Raw genomic sequence first — 17,610 nt, forward strand, 5'->3', positions numbered from 1 at the left:
ACAACCATCAGATGTGTAGGCCTACTTCATGGCACAATTCAAACGGGATCAAAAAATGATTGTCTCTTTGCCATTCACCACCACTGATATTTTTTCAGATGCTGGTCCTGCTGAAACAGGAAGTATATATCAACATTTCACATTTAAAAAGCACACAACTAGAGTATAAATTAAGTGAGGATCTGAATGCAGAGACTGATGTTGGTCACTTCCATCACAGGGCGGAGTCAACTAATCAGTCTCCTCCTTCAGTGAAGGCTGCTCCCCCTCCTGACAGAGTTTCTCCCGTTCCTCTTTAATCAGACTGGGTCCTCTTGACCCAGGCTAAAGTTCCTCTGCTGGGTACAGTGCTGACAGGTGGCTGTGCCTGTGGGGGGTCTGAAGGGTGCAGGACAAAGGGAATACTCACATGATCAAAAACTTAACCCAGATCAGTCCACTACTGGGTGCATGGTGCATGACATGTGTCTCCTTCACCGGCGCGCGCAACCAAAACAAACGTCTCCTCCTGATGACGTCGACGTTTCCACACAGATGTTTGTGGTTTGAGTTTAGCGTTTTTGGCTGCAACGGTAACTTTTATGAAGTGCTGCCAGATCACATAATACAGTTTTAATGATGGAAGCAGGGTCCAGTGTCTTGATGAGCATGTATGAGGATGAGTCGGTGGATGTTCGCTACGGAGACGGATCCCAGTTACAGCTGTCGCCGTGCGGCTGTGAGTTCATGCTGGTGAAAGCCCCCTCCTCCGGACATCCTCTGCAGACCACACGCACACTCCGTCAGAGGTCCAGGTTCACCATCAGCACATACAAGGTACTAAAGATGAATACAGCAGATTAGTTCAAGTTCAAGTTCAAGTTTATTCATATGTCCCAGAAGGGCACTTTGGATTGCAGCAGAGCAAAAAACAAAACAGTCATAAAATCACACAAGACTCGAAATAAAAACATGAAAACAAAGAACAACAATGCTGTTGTTCTATACAAGCCTGATGCTGGTTGGTGGTGTGGTACTCCCAAAGGCATTTCTTGGTAATACTTGCTTATAGGCTACTAATAGTAGTAGTAGTTAGCTAAGATAGTAGCCTACTATCTTGTTTAAAATTATGATGATGATTTTGTAGGAGATGATGGAAGCTGCGTTGGTATTCAGGAATAAGTATGCCACTCGACCATACCTGCCAGAGGAACTCATCCCTGCGGTCCTCAAAAAGGTACCAAGGCCTTTTGCTAACCCAGTACTAGTCCTTGTTTAAAAGTCTTCTGCTTAGGTAACCCTCAGGCTCTCTTAGATCGTTGCCTGTCAACAGTACAAGAAGAGCCCTCCATTCACCTAACCAAAATCATTTAGGGAATCTTTGTCTGGCATTAAACTCACTTTATTTCTGCACTTTGAAGTCACAGGTAGGGTTGCATGGGGTATATCGGAAGCCTAGTTGCACCAAAAAGTGAGCGATTCTTTTAAAAGACAAAGTTTCACGAGAATCGTCCAGTTGCCTGGAAACAGTACAGACGCATGTGTGCACTAGCATCGTTTCGTCTTCTACAGACATTTTGCAATGCATTTTAGAGAGCCCCCCAACGTGTGACAGCAAAGATAGTCAGAAAGATGGCAGATGTGACACATTGCTCAAATTGCCAACAACCTTTTAAAAAAAGCCCCAAAGGGTACAATCTGTGTAAACTTTTAACATGCACTAGTCCAGAACCTTATTTTTCCCAGCGGAATCACCAAATGATGCCAGTGCACATGCATCTGGACAGGCAACTGGCTGATTCTCGTCAAACTTTGTCTTTTAAAAGAATAACCGCTCACGTTTTGGCGCAACTAGCCTTCCGATATAATAAGGTTTCCCCATGCGACCCTACTACCTGTGACTTCAAAGTGCAGAAATAAGGTGAGTTTAATACCCAACCCAGATTCCCTAAAGGATTTTGGCTAGGTGAATGGATAATACGTGTACTGTTGACAGGCAACGATCTAAAGAGCCTGAGGGCTACTGCTTAGGCTTAACTCTATACAGTTATCATCTGTGTCTCCCATCCCTCGTACAGCCTTTCTTCAGTATTGACTCACATGTGGAGTGGCCCGAGTTGTCGTCCTGCGACGCCGAGTTCGGACCTGGCGGCGAGACCATCGTCAGGTCAGCGGAGGGACGGGCTGCCCTGACGCTGTCATCGTCAGGGGAAGACTTCTCAGTCGAGTTCACCTGCAGCCTCAGTCAGCCTGTCAGTCAGCACCACAGGACGCATGGCCTTAGCAGAGACCCTGATGGATGGCCAGTCAGTCAGCAGCACCAGAGAGGCCACGATAAGACCACAGAGGTTCAGGGTACAGGAACCACAAAGAAGGGGCTGCGCAGATCGTGTTCTCCTCTGCCCAAGGTAATGCTTCCCATCAACATTTCACTGCTCATTTCGAACTTGTTTTTTATCTGATTTTGTTCTATTTCTCTGAGAGACACCAGGATCCTCGTAGTGGCACTGGCAGGTAGTGTCACCTTGTGGAATCTCAATGGATATTCAGTGGTAGCTAGTGGTACTCAGTGGAAGCTAGGGGAACTTCAGTGGCACGCAGTGGAAGCTAGTGGCACTTCAGTGGAACGCAGTGGAAGCTAGTGGCACTTCAGTGGCAGCTAGTGGCACTTCAGTGGAAGCTAGTGGCACTTCAGTGGCACTTCAGTGGAAGCTAGTGGCACTTCAGTGGAACGCAGTGGAAGCTAGTGGCACTTCAGTGGCACGCAGTGGAAGCTAGTGGCACTTCAGTGGAATGCAGTGGAAGCTAGTGGAACTTCAGTCACACGCAGTGGAAGCTAGTGGCACTTCAGTGGCACTTCAGTGGAAGCTAGTGGCACTTCAGTGGCACGTAGTGGAAGCTAGTGGAACTTCAGTGGAAGCTAGTGGCACTTCAGTGGCATGCAGTGGAAGCTAGTGGCACTTCAGTGGCACGCAGTGGAAGCTAGTGGCACTTCAGTGGAATGCAGTGGAAGCTAGTGGAACTTCAGTCACACGCAGTGGAAGCTAGTGGCACTTCAGTGGCATGCAGTGGAAGCTAGTGGAACTTCAGTCACATGCAGTGGAAGCTAGTGGCACTTCAGTGGAAGCTAGTGGCACTTCAGTGGAAGCTAGTGGCACCGTCACATCAGTGGCAGCTAGTGGCACCGTCATGTCAGTGGCATATAGGCACGTGCTTCATGCACAAAATGAGACCCCTGGGCCTTGAAGCAAATTGAACATGGTGGCTAAGCTCTGTATTGCATGTCATGTGACGCCCTGCATCCACTGACATGGGGGAAATAGCAGCTGTAAAACTCAGCGAAAATTGTTCTGGGTATCACTCAGAGTCCAACACGACTCGTTTGATGATCAAGTTTTATATTATGGGCCATTTATTTTTTCAGAAGCAACCAAGAGCCATTTTCTGCAGCTCCCTCTCTCTCTTTGGCTCTGGCCACTATAAATCTGGGCCTGGGCTCGCTCGTGAACACAAGCAGGCATGCGCACATGATCTTGGGCCGCACATCATGGAAGTACAACCAGGAAGAAAACCCCCTTCAAAATGCTTCCTGTGCCAATGTGTAGCTTACATTCAAATGAATTGGTGGGCGTGTCCTATACCCTATCCGGTTCTTTTAATACATCCATGACTGCCACAGGCTTCCACTGCATGCCACTAGTTGTCACGCACTTGCGTGTCACTGACTAGCCACTAACATGCAACAAACTACCACAAGCTGACACTACCTTCCAGTGCCACTAGGAGGATCACAGCCTTACTGATTTCTCCTCTCTTCTCCCTTTCTCTTCGAAGCCAGAAGAGCTGTACCAGTCGACCACAGTGGTCCAGCATCACTCCTGCTCCGGTGTCGCCCCCATGTGGCGCTACCCTCTCTCCCTGGCCCGCCACCACTGGAGTGCTCGCCTCTCCAAGCCTCCTGGAGATATCGCAGCAGAGGGAAGAATAGTCTCCAGCCAGGAGGTTTGGAGGATAAACATGACAGCTGGACACAGAGAGGAGAGAAGCTTTCGTCTGCCTGAGGCACTGCCTCTCACGTGTCCCTTGCCTCATCACCACAGGTTCACTCATTCATTGACTTTAATCAATCGAGCACACAAGGTGCACCAATGAAAGATGTGCAGTGACAGATTTTACATGTGTCATCATCCCTATACATGTAGCATTTCATTGCTGAATGTGTTTAAGGTGGAATTTTAAAGACCCCCTGGCCCACGGCGAGGAAGAGTCAGACCAAATCCTTCCAGAAGAGCTGCTCAAAGTGATGTGGTGCCAAGGAGTCATCTACAGGTACGCAGCTCATTAGATTTTCATGTTCCCACGGGCCTTCAAATCCTTGAAAGTGCGATGAGTTGAGAAAAATTAAACAAAATGGATCAATGGTTTTACCATAATTTCTTGGGTTGACATGATCATTATGTAAAAAAAAAATCAGGCCTTTGTGATTTCTAATTTTGACCAATGTCAAAACCTTGACAGTCATTGAAAAGTCCTTGAGTTTGATCTTGTAGGATCCCCGCTGGAGCTATCTCAGTCATCGAGGTTTCCCCAGGAGATGGATCGGTCATCCGGTCTAATGGTGTCCTTACCAGTTACTTCACACACCACAAAACTGAGCCCCAGTCAGGGAAGGTGAGCTTCAGCCGGTCATGTACAGTAGCCGCCATACAAGCCCTATAGTCTGATCTATAACCCTGCTTTGGGATACAAAGCCTCTTAAGCGAAAGCAACGACAGTTATTTGGGTCTTCTTTGCATAATTGGGCGTCTGTCTCCCAGGTGAAAGAGGTAACATACCACCTGAGCAACCTTCCACCTGATGTCCCTGGGCAACGCTACTCTGTGGGCTCTATTGTGAGTCGTGCAAGCAGGTAACCGCCCACTGTAAGACAGTGGTCAACATTTTGATGGCTGTTCTCTGTCATTTGAGTCTCAGTTCACATCACTGTTTTCTTTTTTTCAGGATCCTCACTTGCTACAACCAGGCCAAGCACTCGTTAAAGCTCCCTGCCACAGCCAGCTGCTTGCAACAGGTCAAAGACTTGGACCATACAGATGTTAAGTGATATTTACAAACTGTTCAGCTTTCTAAATACATTTGTATTATTTTGTTTACAGGACAGACATTTGTCTGAGCTGGAGGTATTTGAAGAAAACCTACCCAACCTTGCGCCTATAGATCGTCACATGATCGTCACACAAAGCACACACAGTGGGTGAGTTACAGTGTGTTCCACTGAGCTCTCATTACTTAACGGCTTTAAAATCACGTTCATGACATGTAATGTCGAGTGACTTTCCATCCACTTTCAGGTCAGACCTCGTAGCTGCAGAACTGGAGAAGATAAAACGATTCAACTGTATCCTTGAACTCTGAGATGATTATAGTAGGTATAAGGACATTATTATTATCAGGGTTTGAAATTGTACTTGTATTACATGTTTAGAACACTGTACTAGCTGGCAGTCCAGTTACCTGCTACTGTAGGTAATCATTCTGAGTGAAGAAGTGTGTCTTCTTTTTTTCTTCCTTTTTTCTTTCTTTTCAATGTTTTATTTTGCAATTTTCAGAACACCAACACACAAAAACAAACAAACTCAGATACAGGAAATGAGAAGAAAGAAAGAAAGAAAGAAAGAAAACATACATATACATCGACACTCCAATATTACAACGTGGTGCTACCAACTGCATACAGTGCTTATGTGCTTGTAAAAAATGTTATGCATGGGATCTCACACAATGGGGTCCATGGGAGACCAGCCGGGCGAATCACTCGTCGCCCCTAACCTCGTCAAGGTAGGCCAGAAACGGGTCCCATCCGTATAACAGAGATCATGTCCGCCAACCACAGCTGAAAAGAGGGTGGAGAGGTGGACTTCCATTCCTGCAGAATGAGTTTCTTGGCAACAATTGTCGCCTGTGTCAGAGATTGTTGCACAGCTGTCGAAGTGTGTGTTCTTTAACATCCTGTGTCTAGTTCTGCTGGAGAACAGTAATGTGCCAAGAAGTACTCAATTTGCTTCAGATCTGGGATCTAGTTCTGCTGAAGAGGAGACTCGTAGGGAACCAGTGACTGAGAGTTGCATCGCCGACGCACTGCAGAGAACAGCTAAAGCCATACAGGACATTGATGCTCTCATACCAACCAGTGCCACTCTCACTTCAAACAGTATCCTACTGCTCGAGAGAAGGAAGTAGAAAATATGTAAATGGTTGTCATAGTTCCATGGACTATTGGGACTTTACAGTTGTTGTACAACTATGAGTATACACTATTAAATGAATCAGGGTTCTTGAACTTGTATTTGCCATTATTCCTATGCCAGTTGAATTTGTATTCGAGGCCAGCAACATTTACAGAAAATGTTTGACCTTAGTCCGTGTTGCTGCGTTCTCTCTTCCTGAGGACGAGAGACTATGTTTAAATGGTGTTGTGGTTTTCACACCCGCTTGTATCCTGGGCAACAACATCCACACTTTGGCTTGTGAGAAATTGTGGTTAGGCTAGGCTACACTCACGTAACTAGCAAGTTCTGTGTTATGAGCTCCAGGACGAGAAGATGACCTCAATTGGACATCTGCAGTACTATTGAGTAGAAATTAAAGTTTGTTCTGAAGTGTTCGTGTAATGCCAGGCTCATATTACAGGGGTTTTCCCGCCAATTTATTCCCGATTTTCCCCTCCCAACAATCGGAGGAGAAATCTGTACCTGAGTCTTGGTCGGAACTGAAGTTGGGCATAGAATATCTGCTCATGTGAGCTGTGTACAGATCAAATCTTAACTGTCCCAAAGTCTCAAACAGGTTGTGGTTTCATGCTCAACCACAGGCCTGCGTAGGCAAGGGTACAAAGGAAATGCGTCCAATTTCTCAACATATTCTGTTCTGCATGCATTGTGCATTCTGCCATAACACAGAAAGGGAAGTGGATGTCATACATGAGCATCAGTGTGATAGTCGCTTGCTCATACATGTTGGTCATCTGGCTGAGACTTGAGGTTAATCTGTTTAACGGCAGAAAATGTGTCAGTCACAGTACTAGGAAGGAGGAGCTGCCTAAAAAGAGATGCTCTAAGCAGCACTTTATATATTGCTTCTACATCGATGGAAACATGGTGAGTCTTGCATTATTGTTTATGTATCTTTGAGGATGGGGGTTCTTCGAGAATATACGTTGCCTCCTATAGTGTCACAGTAGAAGCAACACAATGTGTTGCCCATAGTGTTACTTCTATTCTGTAGTCTCACTATAGGTGACACTTATATATCATATATCAATAGAATTGATTTTAACTGGAAAAACATAAAGAACATTACTCAGAGACATCATTGTGCTGGAAACTAATACTGACTGTTCATAACATACAGTATGTTCATAATGCGTAGGGGGCTCTTCACAGTTCTCACATTATTAAGATGGTGAGATCCCTTGTACTTCCTGTGTAAGAAGAGTATTGTATGTCTGAATTATCTAGCCACGAAGACATCAACGCAGCATGATAGGCTCAGAGGTGCTTGGTAAATGTTAGGAAATTTAAGTAAAAAAATAAAATATATATATATATGTTCCCTAAGTTCTGCTTTAAACCCTTTGCTAGCAGATGTGTTTGTATAATTTTGCAATTTGTGCTAATGTTTGTTCCAGACTATCTAGATTTGAAAGGTTTATATTACTGGTATCCATCCTCTTTATACAGGGTTCATACAAAGTGCTAGAAGTGCTTGGATTTTGAGGGAAAAAATAGTACTGGAATACCTTGAAAATAGCCAATGCTTAACCAAGTGTTTGAAAAGTAATTGAAATTCAAATGAACCACATAACACTGTCTTATATTATTATTATTATTATTATTAGTTTTGTTCATCAAGTGCTTATAACTAAATTGCTCAGAATCAGAACTTTGTCACCGTCACTCCCCAATGTTGCATGCAGTCATGGTGCAGTAATGACTTGGACTTGCACTTGTGCACCTCTGATAATAACTATTTTAATTGTATTGATATTGGCCATAGTTTTGACCTGGATGTGAGAACAGATGCCCAGTGACCAGTCTGGCCTGCTTTGCTACATTTACCACTATTAAAAACTAAGCCTTTACTCCGTAATTCAAATTTGATGCCCATTTTGGGGCAAATTTATAATTTCATCTTGTAATGTCTGTATGAACCCTGTCTTTAGCAAGACATTAGGGAATCAAGACTGCATTGATTCTTTCTCCTCTTCTCCTCTTCTATATAGGAAAGCAAATCTCAGGCAAATGTCAGGGGTCTCATGGCTAGTTTCGATACAGGAGGCAGCCCTGTGCAGGATAATCACCACAAACTGGCAACCCAACAAAGGTCTGCTGGGTCCTCCCTTCAAGCCAGACCTCCAGCGATGAAACCTCCACTGAAAGTGGCTTCATCCAACAAAACCATGATGACTCCTGCCTCAGCCAAGCCAGCGTCGATGACCAACAGTGGGATAGCATCTACCCCATCAACCCCTAAACCCCCTGATGTCCCCAAACCAAAGAGCTCCATCTCTTCACTGCAGTCTCAGTTCTCCCAGTCCCAGGAACCCAGTGTGCCACCCATCCCCAAACCGAAGACCTCCATCTCTTCACTGCAGTCTCAGTTCGCCCAGTCCCGGGAAGCCAGTGCACCACCCATCCCCAAACCTGATGCCCCCAAACCAAAGACCTCCATCGCTTCACTGCACTCTCAGTTCTCCCAGTCCCTGGAAACCAGTGCACCACCCATCCCCAAACCTGATGCCCCCAAACCAAAGACATCCATCTCTTCACTGCAGTCTCAGTTCGCCCAGTCCCGGGAAGCCAGTGCACCACCCATCCCCAAACCTGATGCCCCCAAACCAAAGACCTCCATCTCCTCACTGCACTCTCAGTTCTCCCAGTCCCAGGAACCCAGTGTGCCACCCATCCCCAAACCAAAGACCTCCTCCATCTCTTCACTGCAGTCTCAGTTCTCCCAGTCCCAGGAACCAAGTGTGCCACCGATCCCCAAACCGCTCATGAGCACCGATGATAAACCTCCACTAGCTCTGGCCCTACAAAGCTCTTTTCGCAAACGGAAAATTGCCATGTTGAAAGAGGGTCCCCAAACTTTGGACCCCATCAACTCTGTATCCTCCAAACCCCCAGCAACGCAGAAACCCAACTTTCGAGGGATGTCTGGAACCCAACATCAGCCTCAAAGAGATAGTACTGATCCGTCTGTTCCTAACAAGATGAGCCTCCCTAGTGTGGTGGTTCTGGGAAATCCTCCTGTGAAGCCTCCTAGGCCACCTAATGTTGACATACATCGATTTAAAGGGAAGAGACCATCCTTCAATAATGGTGAGAGACCCTTAAATGGTGTTTGAATTGCACTTTGGAGAATCGTATTCAGTGATTGACTCATACCATTATTGGTTCCCTAACAAACTATACAGTGAAAATGGCTGACATAGAAATAGCCTTATTTCATTTAATGTCATTTAATGTTTATTTGATAGGGAACAAAAAATCCTTCGTATTAATTTTAAAATGTTGACCATTTTGTTCTGTTTTGAGTTCAGTAGGTATAGTAGTGCATTCCATGTGTTAGGCTCCCTTTATTGAAAATGATGTCTGGCCAAAGGAGATTTTCCAGAATGGTCCCTTACAGTATCATCAGTGATGTCATAAGACTGATGTCATGCACATGTAAACTTAAGGTAACATTTTGTGAGCAACACACACACACACACACCCGCGTGCCCTGCAGCATAGTGGACAATCCGAAGGCCTGTATCGGTCGCACCATGTTGCAGAGAGCCTGAGGAGCATGGTCATGCAAACACGTGCGAATAAGATTGGCGTTTGCAAAAGCAATGCCATTGTCTAAACTTAGCATGTTCAGGTCTCTGAAGATGTGACAGTGACTTTAGATACTACTGATTTAAGATGGCATTTTTGTGTGACAGATCCAGGGATGAAAATACCCGCTCCTCTTGCTCCTCTATCTACCCGTCAAAGCAATAAGTTCCCTCCCCCTCCACCTTCGTGCCTACCACCTAACCACACAACTTCCATGTAAGTACAAGTGTTGCAAAGCTGATGTATTTTCAGCTAATGTTGAGATTGCCAAGTCAAGTCAAGTCAAGTCAAGTTTATTTGTATAGCACATTTCATACACAGAGGCAATTCAAAGTGCTTCACATAAAATGATTGACAGGAAAAGAAAAGAAAAGAAGAGAATAAAATGGACATTTAAAAGCATCACAACAAAACTTAAAAAAAAAAAGAGTATAAAAAGTGCATTAAGCAACTTCATTAAGTACATAAAATGGTTGACAGGAAAATAAACGAAAAGAAGAAATAAAATGGACATTTAAAAGCATCACAACAAAACTTTAAAAAAAAGAGTATAAAAAGTGCAATAAGCAACAGGCGCAGCAGTTGCAGAAAGAGCTAAAACTTATAGAGGACTCATTGGGTTTGCATAGTAGCTGTCAGCAGTTAAAAGCGACGGTAAACATAAAAGTCTTTAGTCTATTTTTAAAAGTAAGTAAGGTTGGGGCAGATCTGAGGTCTTCAGGCAATTTGTTCCAGCTAGCAGAAGCATAGTGGGTAAATGCAGCCTTCCCCCCATGATTTGATTTGATCCTAGGGACAGTTAATAAGCTGGACCCTGTTGACCTAAGAGTTCTAGACGGTTCGTAGCGTGGGAGCAATTCAGCTATGTATTTTGGGCCTAGGCCATTAAGTGATTTATAGACTAATAACAGTATTTTAAAATCTATTCTATGACACACTGGCAACCAGTGTAAGGACTTAAGAACTGGAGTGATATGATCAGCTTTCTTAGTCTTCGTTAGAACTCTAGCAGCAGCATTCTGAATGAGTTGAAGTTGCCTAAGTTCTTTTTTGGAGAGACCAGAAAAAAGGCTATTGCAGTAGTCTAACCTACTATAAATGAAGGCAAGAGTCATAAGTATTATTGTATGTTATTGTTAATTAGAGGAACTAGCCATTCTCCACCCAGACAGATAGAAGACCCGGTCACAAAAAGGCTTTGTGAGTCTGCCTGTACAGTGTTTGAATTATTGCAACTGAGTTCCTCTTTCTGGCCTTAAACAAGGAGCCAACAGCTGGACGAGGAGGAGTGCTATGATGATATTGGGATCGCGGACCATACCCTTGAAGGTGCTAGCTGATTTTCAAATCAAAAATAAAATCAAATAAATAAATCATTCTCTTAATCAGTCAAGTGCCCTTTAATTTATCTCACAAGAGAGAAGATTGTTGAATTACCTGCTGTTTTGTCTTTACAGGACATCCTGCGACTGAGGTAAGTATTGTCTTGTGTGGATCATCCAAAAGCAGTTCAGTCGGCACCATGCGCTTGATTGTCACCATGCACTCTGGTACTCATTTTAAAATGGACAGCTACAGTATGTTGCAACTAACATAATGAGAGGTTTACAATGAAATCTAGCAAATTACAGACCTTTGCTTGCCGCTTGACTACAGTATATTGTTTCTCTGCCTTAAGCAGGTAGAGTTATCAGATGAGGACCTGTATGAAGAGCTAGATGAGATATGGTGAGAGTTCCTCCTTCCAAATTTAGCCTAAATAATCTTTATACATACTGCCAAGCTGGTTTCATTTAGCATCCGTTACTATGTTTGCACATAACAGGAATGATGAGAAGCCTAATGAAAGCAACAGTTTGGTGGAAATGACAGCGCCAAACAAAATCGATAAGAAAGAGGAGAAGAAACAACAACAACAAGAAAAGAAATTACAGAAAACCAAAGAGAAGAGGGAACAAGAGGTCAAGAAGAAGTTCAAGGTAAAGGGACAAACCTACTTTTTTTGTGATCAATTTTTTATTAATTTAAATTTTAACATACAGTTAGAAAAACATAGCAGCAAACATCTTCAAAAAACACACACAAGACACAACATCACAAAATGCACCCACAAACACAAACAAAATCGCTCAGAAAACACAAACCTACTTTTGATTTACAATTGAAAACATGTCACCTCAGCAGGAATATACCAACACATACATGATATAGTGACACTAATAGAACTAATATAATGGAATTACATGCACACAATCTTGTCAATTCATGCATTGTGCTGACAAAACAAGGCAAATGATACAAAGAAGGTCAGGGAGCCATATAGCTCACGTCTCTGCATCTCATGCCTATAAAGATTAAAGGGCCAATCGAAGTCATCCAGAAGGGGAAGGCCCGGCTGGACTGTAAAGGAGGGAAGACAGAGCTGCCTCTGAAGCAGGGAGAGACCATAGAGATCGTCCGCATCACAGAAAACCCAAAGGGTCTATGGCTGGCCAGGAACATGGAAGGCTGCTGTAAGTGGCACAGACACACACATGCGCGCACGGGCACCCACACAGAGATACACACACACAGTGCTGCTTGCTAACAGTTATGAAATGGACAGTAGAAAGCGGGCAGTAGGAAAGCTGGCAATGGGGATACCTGTGATAAAATATCCAAGCAATGATCGGAAGGTGCTCTTTATTAAAGGCTATTTCAGGACATCCAAAAAACAATGAGACAAAACACTTGAGAAAGTCTGTCACACTCCCTGATCATATGTTTTTTTTTTTTTTACTTTACACATTAAAAGGGAAGTGTTGGCTCTGTTGATTTTTAGGAGTTGTGAAATGTGCTTTGCTGTTCCAGATGGCTATGTGAAGACCGAGTCTGTCGACATAGACTATGATCGTTTGAAAAAACAGGTGACAACCAGGCTGTCTGACCAGTCCGAAGGAGACTCAGAGGTTTATGATGACATCGGGGGCGATGTTGAGATCTGCAGGTACAGTCGGTGACAACAAGACACGTCATTCCAGACAACACAATCTAGAATGACTTCTGAAACACTGCATTGACATCTTAAAAAGATACACAAGTTCACCAAAGATTTTCAGTCACATGACTGATTCTTCTTTGTTCGATCATACATTTTGGATGTGGATTGCTGATTTGATGCTCTCTCGCTTTTCCAGTGGGTTCAAAGGCCAAAATGGTAAGCTGTGGTTATTTGTTTGTTTGTTTGTTTGTTTGTTTGTTTGTTTGTATTTAATTATTGTTACGATGGTGGTGGTGGTGGTGATGATGATGATGATGGTGATGATGATTTTGTTTATTTTTGTGTGAAATTAAATTGTTAAAATACAATAATAACAAACCCTGTCTACAGTAATGACTTTTCCCTTTTTTAAACAGTTGACGATGATGATATTTATGATGATCTGGACAGTGCTGACCAAGGAATAAGGTTGTACTTGTGCTTGTACTTATGTTTTGAATGGATGGGACAGATTTGGTGGTGTAGAAACCAGAGGGAATGCAAAAACTGGTGCTAGAGATATCTGAGACAGACAGTAGGGGTCAGTGTTTGACCAAATACAAAGTCTGTACTGATGACAAAAACCTTGGTATAAACTTTAACCTGAACCTGAGATACTACCACTACAACTAATAGTACTGCTGCTGCTGCTGCTGCTACTACTACTACTACTACTACTACTACTACTACTACTACTAATGAATAATAACAATAATGATGATGATGTTGTTTTTCTTCTTGTTGTTGTTGTTAGTATTATTATATAATATATACCACCACCAACAACAACAACAACAACAACAACAACAACAACAGTACTACTACTATTGAAGTTCATGGCTATATTCTCTTTCCCATTCCATGCCTGCTTTCTGAGTTTGAGAAAATGTATATTCTTATGTTTGGGTGATACCTAGGTATTTATATTATTATTACAACCATCATAGTCTCTCCCCAGACTCAAATATTACGTTGAATCGCTGTGCTCCGCATACTACATAAATGAGTCTGTGCCACTTCACAGCCAATCACTGGCCAAGTGAACGGTTCACTTCTGACCCCAGCTGGCTGAGGGAAAGTGTCCCAGACCCAGAGAGAGATCTGCAGCATGCAGTAATGTAGTGTATCAGTGTAAGAACTCTCATGGGTCTGGCATTGAGACTACAACCATCATAATGCACGTCTACCTTTTTTGTATGTTTTTATTTTTATTATCTTAACCTTTATAAGTGTGCAATATCATGTAGGTCTGTACTAAGCATCCCACACTGCATCTTCACACTTACTCTTCTGTTTCCCCAGTGTTCCACCTCCACCAATCTCAGATGAAGGTAAATATATCAGCAATCAAAGACAAGTCTTCACAATGTTTTTTTTGTGGGATTAAAACTTGCAAAACATTGGGGAAATCCTATGTACTAAACTGTGCTTGTCACTGTGCCCAAAGATAATGATTATGAAGATGTTGATGAATCCCAGAGCTTTCCTCCTCCTCCTCCTCCTCCAAATCTCAACAAGTAAATATCAGCATCAGTCATTGGAATGACTCATCCCCTCTCTCTCTCTCTCCCCACCTTTCCTGTTTGCCTGCTGTCCTGTCTAATAAAGGCAAATGCCTCCATTTTTTTCAATCTTAAATATATACCGTATATATATAGCAGTATATATATATATATATATTATATATACAGTATATATATATATATATATATATATATATATATATATATATATATATATATATATATACATGTATATATATATATATATATGTATATATGTATATATATATATATATATATATATATATATATATATATATAATGACGATGACGACAACGACAACAACAATAATAATGTTATTGTTATTAGTATTATTATATAATATACCACCACCACCAACAGCAGCAACAACACAGCACTACTACTATTGAAGTTCATGGCTATATTCTCTTTCCCAGTCCATGCCTGCTTTCTGAGTTTGATAAAATGTATATTCTTATGTTGTGTTGATACCTAAGGGTTGATATTGTTATTACAACAGCACTTCTACCTTTTTTATGTCCCCCACCCCCCATCTTAATGTTTATAAGTGTGCAATATCATGTAGGTCTGTACTAAGCATCCCACACTGCATCTTCACACTGGCTCTTCTGTTTCCCCAGTGTTCCTCCTCCACCTCCACCAATCTCAGATGAAGGTAAATATGTCAGCAATCAAAGACAAGTTTTCACAATGGTTTTTGGTGATTAAAACTTGCAAAACATTGGGGAAATCCTATGTACTAATCTGTGCTTGTCTCTGTGCCCAAAGATGATGATTATGAAGATGTTGATGAATCCCAGAGCTTTCCTCCTCCTCCTCCTCCAAATGTCAACAAGTAAATATCAGCATCAGTCATTAGAATGCATTGCGGAATACACCTGAGTTCGCCTACATATGATTGCAAATAAAACTCAATATGATTGAGTTTTAAAAAGCTTCCAATGAGTGTCTGTGTTCTTGTAGACTGCCACAGCTTACTCCAAAAGGAAAGCCAGAGGTGTTGGATCCCAAGAAGCAGAAGAAATTTGAAAAAGAAGAAAAGGAATTCAGGAAGAAGTTTAAAGTATGTGTTCCTACTGACTATTTATTGTGATACTGGTGATATATATATTTTTTTTTCTTCTTTTTTTTCCCATCTTTTACTCTGTTTTCCACAACAAAAATAGTGTAATTGTTCATCTGATTCCAGTTTGAAGGAGAAATTCAGGTGCTGTATGACGTTACTGTAGCATCCATTTTGAGCACTACGAAATGGGGGAGCAAATACCTGCAACTGAAGCCAGGAGAAGTGATTGATGTCATCGTTGAACCGACTGATGGTAAACTGATCGGCAGGAATATGGAAGGAAAATGTAAGTTTGCATCAATCAATGGAGATTTTATAACATGCATTATGCTTTGAGTGGATAGAAATTAAAACATCTGCTTGTTTTTCTTCAGTTGGCTATGTGGCAATGGCTCATGTTGCAGAGTAAGTCTCTCTCTCTCTCTCTCTCTCTCTCTCTCTCTCTCTCTCTCTCTAACACACACACACACACACACACACACACACACACACACACATGAAGCTGCAGCGAAAATTATACCTGTGTCTGTATGACAATATTTTATTAATGTGGTATTTTACACAGGGATACAAGTGATATTTATGATGACATTGGAGAAGGTAGGCTTCAAAATTTACACATGCATAATTATTTAATGTAAAAAATATGTATTTATTTATTTATTCAATTATTTCAAAATATCGAATTTTTTTCTCCAGATTGTATCTATGATAATGACTGAGGCAATATGAAGAGGACTGCTCTGATTTTAGGCCGAACTGATCACCCAGCCAAGAAACTTTTTTATGCTGTATGAAGTTTTTGTAGGGTACATTGCTGAATACATTTGCTATGGCTATAACATGTTGTGCTTTTTCAATAAAGATCAGTGATTACATGAGTAGTGTCAGTAAATTTTAATTTTACATCCCATTTTAACTTAGATTTTTACAGTCTATGGATTTTAGACATACACTCACTGTATAAAATAGATTTTAGGGTGTACTGTCTGTATCTGATAAAAACCGGACAGTGCTGTCTGAGCTGTTGAAGAGCTCCACTCTGTTGAGCATAATGCTGTCGTCGAGTCAGATTTGCGTTTATATCCTCGAAAATGTATATTCTTATGTTTGAGTGATACCTAGGGATTTATATTATTATTACAACATCATAGTTGTACACGAAAAGCTGGTCATATCACAGATCCGCCCCACACTGCCCCCGGACCACGACCCGCTCCAATTTGCATACTGCCCCAACAGGAGCACAGCGGATGCAGTAGCACACATACTCCACACCGCCCTCTCTCACCTGGAGAGGAAGGACACCTACTGTATGTGAGAATGCTGTTCGTGGACTACAGCTCAGCATTCAACACCATAGTACCCTCCAGGTTGGTAAGCAAGCTCAAGGATCTGGGACTAAACACAGCAATGTGTGACTGGATCTTGGACTTTCTGACAGACCGCCACCAGGTGGTGAGAGTGAGCAACCTCACCTCCCCACTGACCATCAGCATAGGAGCGCCCCAGGGATGCGTCTCCAGCCCCTTCTGGTACGACCTCTATACCCACGACTGCCTGGCGACTCAAACCTCGAACATCATCGTGAAGTTTGCAGACGACACAGCGGTCGTGGGGCTGATCTCCAGGAGCGACGAGACGGCCTACAGAGAGGAGGTGGAGGCCCTGGAACAATGGTGCCAGGACAACCACCTCTCCAAGACCAAGGAGATCATTGTAGACTACAGGAGGGGGGGGGGGGGGGGGGGGGGGGGGGGGGCACAGTGGTGGAAAGGGTGGACAGCTTCAAGTACCTGGGAGTCAACATCCACCAGGACCTGACATGGGCCAGCCACACCGCCACTGTTGTCAAAAAGGCCCAACAGCCACTACATGGACTCAGGCGCCTGAAGAAATTTGGGCTAAGGCCAAAAATCCTCAGGGACTTCTACAGAGGCACCATTGAAAGCCTGCTGACTGGCTGCTTCACCACCTAGTACGGGAACTGTACCACCATGAACCGCAGGGCGCTAAGAAGAGTGAGGCGCGCGGCCCAGCACGTAACAGGATGTGAGCTGCCAGAACTGCAGGAACTGTACAACCAGCGGTGCCTCAGGAGGTCCCTGAAGATCATCAAG

The 17,610-nt window shown here is 43.0% G+C and overlaps 2 protein-coding genes across 2 annotated transcripts; both read left to right on the top strand.

Annotated features, from left to right (window-relative positions):
- Window positions 1-615: 615 nt before the first annotated feature.
- cUnh5orf34 (chromosome Un C5orf34 homolog) lies at window positions 616-5,372 on the top strand (the record flags this gene model as incomplete). Its single annotated transcript, XM_083645206.1, has 10 exons — window positions 616-816; window positions 1,127-1,216; window positions 2,058-2,387; window positions 3,814-4,079; window positions 4,207-4,308; window positions 4,530-4,650; window positions 4,797-4,871; window positions 4,981-5,050; window positions 5,136-5,233; window positions 5,331-5,372. 9 exons carry the CDS (start codon window positions 616-618, stop codon window positions 5,150-5,152), a joined length of 1,272 nt encoding a protein of 423 aa, XP_083501332.1. The 3' UTR covers window positions 5,153-5,233; window positions 5,331-5,372.
- Window positions 5,373-7,009: 1,637 nt separating this feature from the next.
- LOC310784191 (FYN-binding protein 1-like) lies at window positions 7,010-16,363 on the top strand. The gene is made up of 20 exons (XM_083645202.1): window positions 7,010-7,136; window positions 8,261-9,359; window positions 9,968-10,076; window positions 11,125-11,189; window positions 11,318-11,334; window positions 11,542-11,588; window positions 11,686-11,839; window positions 12,214-12,373; window positions 12,711-12,846; window positions 13,037-13,056; window positions 13,257-13,308; window positions 14,182-14,210; window positions 14,327-14,396; window positions 15,045-15,079; window positions 15,193-15,259; window positions 15,388-15,487; window positions 15,614-15,776; window positions 15,865-15,895; window positions 16,056-16,090; window positions 16,190-16,363. Exons 1-20 carry the CDS (start codon window positions 7,134-7,136, stop codon window positions 16,210-16,212), a joined length of 2,415 nt encoding a protein of 804 aa, XP_083501328.1. The 5' UTR covers window positions 7,010-7,133; the 3' UTR covers window positions 16,213-16,363.
- Window positions 16,364-17,610: the final 1,247 nt, after the last annotated feature.

Source organism: Poromitra crassiceps (genome assembly GCF_964638095.1).
Source record: "Poromitra crassiceps genome assembly, chromosome: 10".
NCBI classification, from domain to species: Eukaryota; Metazoa; Chordata; class Actinopteri; order Beryciformes; family Melamphaidae; genus Poromitra; species Poromitra crassiceps.